The sequence below is a fragment of the Lactuca serriola genome, chromosome 3 (genome assembly GCF_051521515.1).
Source record: "Lactuca serriola cultivar US96UC23 chromosome 3, Lser_US96UC23_V15, whole genome shotgun sequence".
Lineage (NCBI taxonomy): Eukaryota > Viridiplantae > Streptophyta > Magnoliopsida > Asterales > Asteraceae > Lactuca > Lactuca serriola.
The window spans coordinates 35,148,481-35,159,081 of NC_136410.1; the positions used below are offsets into that span (position 1 = coordinate 35,148,481).

The 10,601-nt window shown below is 33.7% G+C and overlaps 1 protein-coding gene and 1 long non-coding RNA gene across 2 annotated transcripts; both read left to right on the forward strand.

Moving 5' to 3' along the window:
• Positions 1-1,957: 1,957 nt before the first annotated feature.
• On the forward strand, positions 1,958-3,758 carry LOC145091865 (uncharacterized). Its single transcript, XR_013702320.1, has 2 exons — positions 1,958-2,060; positions 3,379-3,758. It is a non-coding gene; the product is annotated as an uncharacterized LOC145091865 (long non-coding RNA).
• A 2,491-nt stretch (positions 3,759-6,249) lies between these two features.
• LOC145091866 (beta-fructofuranosidase, insoluble isoenzyme CWINV3-like) lies at positions 6,250-8,654 on the forward strand. Its single transcript, XM_079029684.1, has 7 exons — positions 6,250-6,361; positions 6,507-6,515; positions 6,620-7,479; positions 7,568-7,726; positions 7,813-8,051; positions 8,135-8,225; positions 8,313-8,654. The coding sequence occupies exons 1-7, from the start codon at positions 6,256-6,258 to the stop codon at positions 8,502-8,504; spliced, it is 1,656 nt and encodes a 551-aa protein (XP_078885810.1). The 5' UTR covers positions 6,250-6,255; the 3' UTR covers positions 8,505-8,654.
• Positions 8,655-10,601: the final 1,947 nt, after the last annotated feature.

Here is a 10,601-nt window from a genome sequence, read left to right on the forward strand (position 1 = left end):
ATCAACACATATATCGCATAACAGATGAGGCACACACACACATAACACATATCTCATAACGAAATAAGCAGATCTATAAGATAGAAGAGAGTGAATACTCATTCACACATAACACAACCAAATATATACACATAGCACGTATTTTTATATAAAATACTTCGTATTATTGTATTAGAAGAAATAACTACACACTCACTTGATCAGAAGACGATCCGACAGCACTACGGCTTATAGAAGTAGTAATCCACAGCAGATCTGGAAGATCTCCTCGAAAATCGAACTTCTCGCGGGCAGAGCTTCGACTCGGGAACCGCGCTTCTCGGGATCTTCGGGATCTCAGGACTTGCCTCGGGGCTAGAGTATGATACCGGGGCTTCGGGGTAGCTTCGGCACGAAAAACGATGTAAAAGACTAGAGAGAAGAGAAGAAAATGAACAAGAAATGAGGCTGCCTTCGGATCCTTTATATAGAGGCTGGAACCTCGGAGTACGCGGGGCGTACTGCGTTACGCGGGGCGTACTGCCCAAAACGTCATTGCTTACGTATCCGAAGTGCTCGAGTGCGAGTGTCGACATCCCTCGGAGTACGCGGGGCGTACTCGAGTACGCGGGGCGTACCTCGGATCAGATCGGTGACTCCTTCGGATAATGCTTCCGAATTTTGATTTAAATTTAAATACAAAATGATTAATAAACTTCGGAAATTCATAACTTCTTCATACGAACTCCGTTTTCGACGTTCTTTATATCCACGGAAAGGTGAGACCATGCTCTACGACTTTCGTTTAGACTCCATCGGCTAATTTTGACTTTATTTTTATTAATTATATTTAATAGGCCGCGACAGAAACTTTCGTTATAAATTCATAACTTCTTCGTTTGACGTCCATTCTCGCCTAACTTTTTATCGCTTCGATACCAACAACGAGATCTTCGATTCTCATTTAGATTGCTTCAGCTAACAACCGCTCGATCTCAATTCGAGTATTTCAGGCTGTATACCGCTAAGCCGGAACTTCGATAAATCATAACTTCCTCATACGAAGTCAGATTTGGGCGTTCTATATATATTCGGAAACCTCGTTTCGACTACTACAACATTAACCAAGGATATTAAGTTTATTTTACACTTAAATTTTGACGCTTATTTTTATTCTTAATTAATCAGACCACATAATTAAGCAATTAATCACAAAACACATAATACTCAAATAATACAATCTTATTATTTCAAAACGGGTTACAAAGGTTAACCTAGACTATTATATTGCTAATAACGGCAAGCCCGGAAACACAGGCGTTACATAAATCGATACTATTAACCACAAACCATAAAGGCCCCAACTTATGCACACTAAAAACTTATTTTACGTTCTATTGCAAGGGTTACAACTATTTATTGCATAAAAACCGGTAACAATATGTATCTACATTGTGTTAATAGAAAATAACATGTTTCAAAATGAAACTAATTGTCAATACATTTAATATGACATATTTCCTAAAATAAATAAATTGTTAAACCGAAACAAATCATTGTCTGCAGAAAAGAAAATAATTGCCGATATAAGCCACTCGTCAGCCGCCGCTTTGTGCGGGTATACGACTACTATATATATATATATATATATATATATATATATATATATATATATATATATATATATATATATATATATATATATATATATATATATATATATATATATAACCTTATAAAGCATATTTAGTCAAATACTAAATTTTAAGTCGTACAAACCTTATTGCAACATGTACAACGAAGTTATGCATTAAAATCTTTTCTGGTCAACAAAAATAGATAAGTCAAGGCTAAAAATAGATTATTCATGTGAAGACTAATTCAAATCACTATCTCCTTAATTTTTTGCTTAAAATTTGGAAGACTCATTCAAATCTTTGTTCCTCTATAAGATCCACTGTTGCACCACCTAATTTTTTTCGGCATTTAAATATGTTGATCTTGTGAAGAAAAAAAAATTGTTTCAGACTGTATCTCTGCCACTGCCATCAACTAAGCCTTAAAATTTCTCAAATCAAGAGGTATCTCCTTCTTTGTCTATACAATATTGAACCTGATAAATTTCGCCTTTTTGTGGGTGATTTCTATTGCGTTTCATTTTTGTTTATTTGTATCGGGTTTGTTTGCGAATTTAAGGTTAATTAACAAATTTATATGTGATTCTTCCTTTTTCAAAGATTCTTCCGAATAGTCTTCTTTTTGTTGAAGATAAATCAAATGTTCATCATTTTCTTTAAGACTTGTAGCTCCGACCATTAGTGATCGATCGAGGTTTTCTTTTTGATGAATTTCTTTTTTGGTTATATTGTTGAATTTTTTTTTCAGATCAGACCTATATCACTAGCTAGCAATGAACCCCAAACAAGAAGTCAAATAATAAGTATACCACGTTTGTGTTTCATTTTTATTTTCTTCCATATTAGTTTTCTTGAGTTTTTCTAAATATATGTGTTTGTAACTATCTAAGTGAGAAATAGTCTCGATTGTGTGTGTGTGACGTTGGTTGTCATTAAAAGGCATAAGAAACAGGGCATGTGTGTATTCCTTAAAAATATTTGATTTAGGTTTTTGTTATTCAAGAAAATGGCCATTCTACAACATAAGTGGTGCTAAACTTGGTTTTTTTGTTTAAATACATGAGAACCGTAAGATATCAGAAGTTATTGGTTACTGATGTGTTTGAAATACAAAGAGGAGCCGTTGGGTTTTTATTTTTAAGGAGAAACTGGTTGATTAATTCAGGAACTCAAGCAAAAGAGTCAGGTTTGATGTAGTTTTAAAAAAATATTTTTGGGTTAATTTTTATGTGTCATTGTTTATTGACTTAGTTGAGGTCTGATGTTGAAGGTCTAATTTTACTGTTTTTTTTTATCTGCATCCCATGGAGTATTTTGTTACCAAATGATTAGATATAAGGTATGATGCCACTTCTTGATATGCTTGAGTGCTATTGTTGATGTTAAAAAATTTATAGAGTAATGATCATTATGCCCTTGGATGTCATTTAAAAATTTGTTGATATTCTGCTTCTTGTTTTAGATTTACAAGGTTAAAGACTCAAAGTAACTAACAAATAATGATCATAGGTCAGTTTATGTCATCCTTGCTTCACAACCATCTTTCATATAAATTTTCCTTTAGGTATCGAAAATTTTCATATTTTTTGGATAGAAAAAACCCTAATTTATTAATGAAAAGTCTTTTTTTTGGGTCTTAGTTTCGAAACAAGTAATTTAAATGTGTGATAATAAATTTTTTGTATGAAATATGATTTTGTTTTTAATTTCTTTTATTTAGTTTGTATATTGACTTCTATTTAATTTTGTGTTTTATTGGCAGAAAACGCCACCAAAACTCAATCTTAAAATAGCAACTAACTTTGGACTTTGGAGATTTCAAATTGGTGTGGATTTAACTTATGGTTGAAGTTGATGTTCATAATTGTTATACGAAGGTTTGATGATTATATATTTTTTGTTTAAAATTTTAAAGTTTAAAGTGACAGTATAAGTTGACTAATAATGCTAATCATGTGGTTCCTTTAGAGTTGTAATTATTTTCGTTCATAACAGTTTTTTGTCATACACAACTATTAATGCATTATATAGTTGTACAATACAACATTTTAAAACACCAATTGTTGTGTACGGGGAAAATTGTTGTGTATAGATCAGCTCCCAATCATAAATGTTATGATAAGTTTTTTTTATATTTTTTTTTGTTTAACGGGTCAATTATCTATTAATATTCATTGATAAAATAAATTATTCTAGATGAAAACAAATTATCATTTTTAAAGTTTTTATTAAGATATTATTCAATACTTTATTACTTAAAAGATTATCAACAAACAAAAAATATTAAATTAAATTATTAAAAATAAAAGTTATAAAGCTCACTGCCTTATCAAAACAACGCAATGATACAAATCCTTAACAACCTTCCACACACACATACACATACATACATACACACATAACCTCAAAACACGGTTAATGATTTAGGTTGATTTGTTGTTTCCAACACAAAATGACAAGAATAAATAAGATCCGAACATAAACCGAACTACCTTTTAGCCAAATTCTAGGATAATCACAAAAATGAAAAAAGTAACTAAGATCCCATCACAAAAGCACCATTTTTTGATTATTTATACAATAATTATAAACTTTGTAAATCCATAGCAATTAACCCCTTATTTTTATCTTTACACACCATCACTAAATATTTTCCAAATTATATAAGTTATATGTAAACATTTTAATATCTTTACTTCTAGTTTGGTAAATAAAATATCTCCATGGTCTCCGGTAACTCCTACACTCGATATGTTCATCAAGCTCTATGTTCAATCATCGTATTTCTATCCGACGCTTAGCGTGGGTAAACGACTACTATATATATATATATATATATATATATATATATATATATATATATATATATATATATATATATATATATATATATATATACACACACACACACTAACTACTTATATAGCATTTAAACAAAAACTCTTAAATACAAGTTATTATGCACAAGATACATGTTTTTTAAGCAAAAACTCTTAAATACAATTTACTATGCTCAAGATACAACCACGTGAAAATTGAAAAAATGAGTCGGTCATTCCCATATTTGTAACATATAGACAATGAGGCGGTCACTCCAATATTTGTATCACATAGAATGTCATCGTGTATTTGACCCAAATTACTCTTAAAAATGTGTAGACTCTTCATCTCATGTTAAACCTAACAGTTCGTCATACTTTATCCTGAAAAGACTAAAAAAAATAGTGCAAAGAATAAAAAAGATATTTGGCATCCTCTCCCCTCATCGTTCATAATTTGAATTCGTTTTTAATCTCTCTAAAAACCCTGGATATATTTTCATCACCATTGGTTGTCGTCACCGTTGTCCTCCGCCCACCTCACTGGCAACGAAACCCACTATAAAAATTTATGGTCCCTTCTATCCTTTTAGTACCTAAATATTTGGTATTACGAGACTTACAAATAACACCCCATGTTCCATCACTTATATTTATTTTAGTTATATTTAATTTTTCTTTCGTTTTAGTGTTATGTTTTGACACTTAATTCCTTTTTAATTAAGTAATTTTCACATAAAGCCCTTTTCATAATTAGGATATAAATTGAGTCCCTTTCATACCTTCTTATTTCATCTTTTGGCATTTGTTTATTAGCTTTTATCATATTTAGTTTTTACACGTCTAACCCAAAATTGTAAATTTTACATTATACGCCCAAAAAAATTGTAGTAGTGTACAAAGTACAAAATCTAACCCGATAAACTCAAATTTCCATTGAGGACCCACAACAAAACTAAAAAGCCTAAAAACGAAAAAGTCAACTTCTCCCAAAGGCCCAAAAAAATTGAAAAACTCAACTTCTCCCCAAATGTCAAACGTGGGGAGGAGGGATTCGAAGGGGTCGATTTCGCAGTTGGTGATCCTCAATGTTAAAGTGACAAAACCATCATGTTAAATTGACAAATACCTGTTTTGTAGAGGCTTCACATTTAGCAAAAGGCTCACTATATAAAACGGTTATTTTAGTTTTCTTTTGTAAATTAAAACATGAATAAATAAATTAGTAAAATAAAATAAAAGAAATTAAATATCCTTTTACGTTTTGATCCTACCAACCCTTCTACCCATTTAAATGATAACATGTGTCATATTAATATTCTAAAATATCATTAAATCTCATTAAATTAACATTAAAATGTTACACATGTCACCATTTTTTATTCGGTAGAAGGATATGTAGAAACAAAAAAAAAGTAGAAGGATATTAATTTCTCATAAAATAACTTGTCGATAACAAAATATAACTATGTTTTCCAGAATATCTGTTTTACTCAAGAAATTACTCAATTAGATTAAACTTGATATATCATTATATTGTGGTCTTATAAAACAAGAACAAGATTTTTATATTGGACCTTATTGAGTATTGTTGATGGTTATATGTCACGTCAATCTTTTATAAAAGAATATATTGTTGAAGTATGTTAAAAAAAAGTGAATTATTGTAAACCTAACCGTGTTATTACCAAATGATCAGGAATTATATTATATTAAAATGTTAGACCAAAAGAGGGAATCACAGTCTTCCGATCTGCGTTTGGTGGTGTTGAAAAGCGCCAGTTTGCTCCTGATATTTTTTCTGGTGCTTGACTTGGATCATGTCTAATCCCAGCAGTACGCCGGCGGAATCTCCTCTTGCTGCCGCGTCGGGGCAGCCGTATCGGACGGCATTTCACTTCCAGCCTCCACAAAACTGGATGAACGGTGAGCTTTTCTTTTCATATTTCACTTTGTCGTCTTCTTCTTCTGTTCTTCAGCTTTCACTTTCTTTCCATACATGTTCTAATATCGCAATGGTTTCCTTGATGTGTGACGACGAACATGAAATCTGACTGATTCATTGACGCAGATCCTAATGGTACGTGATCTACTGATCTTCAACACCTACTTTTTGATTTATTTCATTTTGTTTATTTTGTTGTGAACTAATTAAAAAGAAGATTATTTTTAATTCTAAAACAGGACAAATGTGGTACAATGGAGTATACCACTTCTTTTATCAACACAACCCTTTCGGCCCATTCTTCAACATACGAATGCATTGGGGACATTCTGTATCACACGACTTGATAAACTGGATCCATCTGGACTCAGCCTTCACTCCAATCGACCCCTTTGACATCAATGGCTGCTGGTCTGGCTCCGCCACCATCCTCCCCGGAAACAAACCTATCATGCTATACACCGGAATCGACTCTGAAAACCGCCAGGTCCAGAATTTGGCCGTCCCAAAGGACTTATCCGATCCATATCTCAAAGAATGGGTGAAGCACGCCGGCAATCCAGTCATAAGCCTGCCGGAAGGGATTCAACACGATGACTTCAGAGACCCGACCACCACCTGGCTCCAAGAAGATGGGAAATGGAGATTACTTGTCGGAAGTCAGAAAGATAAGACGGGAATCGCTTTTCTTTACCACTCCGACGATCTTGTTAATTGGAGTAAACATGATTCCCCACTTCATCAAGTTCCAGGAACTGGAATATGGGAATGCCCTGATTTCTTTCCGGTGTGGGTTGATAGCACGAATGGGGTCGATACATCTGTCATAAACCCTAGTAACGAGGTAAAGCATGTGTTGAAGGTGGGATTACAAGATCAATTTAAAGACTACTACGTGATTGGGAATTACAATCCTGAGAAAGAACACTATGTTCCTGAAGATGAATTAACACTCAGCAGTTTAAGGCTTGATTACGGGAGGTACTACGCTTCCAAATCGTTCTTCGATCCTGTGAAAAAGCGAAGGATAATTATGGGTTGGGTGCACGAGACTGATTCTGAAGCTGATGCTATCGCGAAAGGATGGGCCGGAGTTCAAGTAATCAAAGATTCATTAATTTCACTTATTACTTTTATCTTATCTCCTTAATTATATATAAGATCATTGACTCACGTATCACATACAGTCATTTCCGAGGAGTATTTGGCTCGACAAAAACCAGAAGCAGCTCCTACAATGGCCTATCGAGGAAATCGAGATGTTACATGAGAACAAAGTTAGTTTTCAAAACAAAAAGCTTGAAGGTGGTTCATTACATGAAATTCAGGGTATCACTGCTTCTCAGGTAAGCAGCAACTTGTAAGCCATCAATTCTTGATAAATCTAGTTTAATAATCCATTTCAGCTAATAATTGGTTAATTATTTGAAAGGCTGATGTGAAGATCTCGTTCAAATTAAGTAATTTAGAAGAAGTCGAAGAACTGGACCCGAGTTGGGATGATCCACAGCTTATCTGCACCGAAAGTGATGCAGCAAAGAAAGGCAAATTCGGACCATTTGGGCTTTTAGCTTTGGCTTCCAACGACTTGACCGAACAAACTGCAATCTTCTTTAGGGTTTTTCAAAAGAAGGGACGATACGTTGTGGCAATGTGCAGTGATCAAAGCCGGTAGGTTTTCTACGATTGATTCAAGTATCTCTAACTTATTCAAATATTAAAGATATAACATGTCGAAAACTTACAAATCCAAGGTCTTCTACAAAGAATGGAATTGACAAAACGTCGTATGGAGCATTTGTGGACATAGTTCCTCAACAAGATGAAATTTCACTCAGAACCTTGGTTCGTAAATCTACTTTTGTTTTTGTTACATATATATTTTCCTATTGTGAGCTGTAATGTAGTTTGTTTGATCTTGGATTTGTACAGATAGATCACTCAATCGTTGAGAGCTTTGGGGGAGGAGGAAAGACTTGTATAACAGCTAGGGTTTACCCGACATTGGCCATTGGAGAAGATGCCCGACTGTTCACCTTCAACTACGGAACAGAAAGTGTAGTGATCTCTGAGTTGAGTGCATGGAGTTTGAAGAAAGCTCGACTGAACAAAGAAAAACCATAAGGTGTATGAGATCGATAATATTACAATGATACATACATGAAGGGATCATAACCATGGAGACCGACTTAATTTGTAAAACTATGATATGTATTCGTAAAAACGGTTTTTTAACAACATTTAAATAAAAAAGGGATATTTGTTTGTTTAGAATTTTAGTTTGATAAACGAGAGTAATTTGCAAGAGTGGGTGATATGAAGTGAAATAATTAAGGAGTCTTTTGTTTTTTTTAAAAGATCTGCAGCACCACTTTTGTCTTCGCCCCGCAGACAACGCGCAGACTTTTCTCTCAGCAGATTGTTTGTTTTTTCGAAGGGCTAAGATTTAAAAACGTCTGCGCGAAGTTTTCACCACACAGACATGGACCACCCACTTCTCACATCTGCGGGCTTTTAACCTAAAAAAACGCCGCTACTTCTATTCCAGTCGACTTCTCCTTGAACGAACCCATCTCCACCATCGGCTCCTCAACCCTTGCTCAACAACCGATCTCCCTGCCGCACTCCATCGGGGCTCTCCGCCGACCACTACGCCGACCGTCGCCGACCACAACACCAAACTTCAGGTTGCGCTAATCTTCCTTTCGGCTGTCGGACCTGGTAGCTATCGAAGGTATGCTCTGTTTCCTTTTTTTTCAAATTTCACATGGAATTGGTGTATATTCTTGCTGAAAAGTGTATAATCTTCTCAAATTTGTTGATTCCTTTTTCCTTTCTTGCATAAGTTTCTTGTTGGATGTTGCTGAAATTGATGAAATCAAGTGTTGGAAATAAGAAATATTGTTGTGAATGTTGTAATTTCTTGATTTCTTTTGCTGAAATCAGTTGTTTATTCTTAAATTTGATGTTTATTCATGCTGAAAAGTCTATAATCTAGTCAAATTTCTTGATTCCTTTTGCTGAAAATAGTTGTTTTTTCTTAAATTTGATGTTAGATGTTGCTGAAATTGATGAAATCAAGTGCTAGAAATAAGAAATATTGCTGTGAATGTTGTCATTCTTGTTGATTTGTTCTTTAAATTGTTGTTGAATGTGCATAAAATTGGTGTTGAATGTGCTTAAAATTGTTGTTGAATAGTTGTCTATGTTACAATACCTTATGAAATCATATTTGTGAATGATGTTAGTTGAAATCAATACACAAAAACATTGTCATGGCGAATGATGTTAGTTAAAACCATTTTTTGATTGTTTGACGAATTTAGTTGCATTAATTTTATTTTCAATGTTGTATGACTATTATTATTAAAATTTTGGTGTTGAAAAATCATTTTAAGTTTGTAAAATAATTTTTATTTAAAATTTAGTTTATTTTAGCAGCCTGCAGACATTAAAAAACAAACAGTCTTCTTATTGCAGACTGCAGACGTTTGGTCCACCTCTTCTGCTGCAGAGGCTTGCAGATGTGGTCTGCAGACTGCGGACATTTTGACTTCAGAAAAACAAACAGCACCTAACAATGGAAAAAAACTATAAGGTGCAGAGATCGATAATATGACATTGATCCTTACATGAACGGATCATATCCGTGGAGACCGACTCAATTTGTAAAATTATGCGATCTATTCTTAAAAGTTAAAATTGGTTTTCTAACATCATTTAAATATGAGTAAATTACACTTATCGTTTCTAATGCATGTGTCAAAAGGTACGTTTGGTCTTTATTTTCAAATATTAACTCGGATCGTCCTTTATTTTTTTACAACATATAACCTTCATCCCTCCTTAGTTTAAATATGCACGTTGCATCCTTTATTAGACTTAAAAATGAGAATATTATCCTCCTTATACTATTTTTAATTTAACTGTAATTTATGATGTATTTAAAAAAATAGAAAAATAAATTCCAACTCCATCCACACCCTTCCATTATCTTATATTTTTATTATTCAACCACAAAAAATCACCAACAACATCATTACCTTTCCACCACCATCGGAGCACTGATATCACCGGAGAACCAACCATCACCATCACCGGAGCACCACTCACCACCATCATCGGAACACCACTCACCACCATTTTCATTGTTCGGAACCTCTCTCTCTCTCTCTCTCTCTCCTCATCATCATCATCATCATCATCATCATCATCATCATC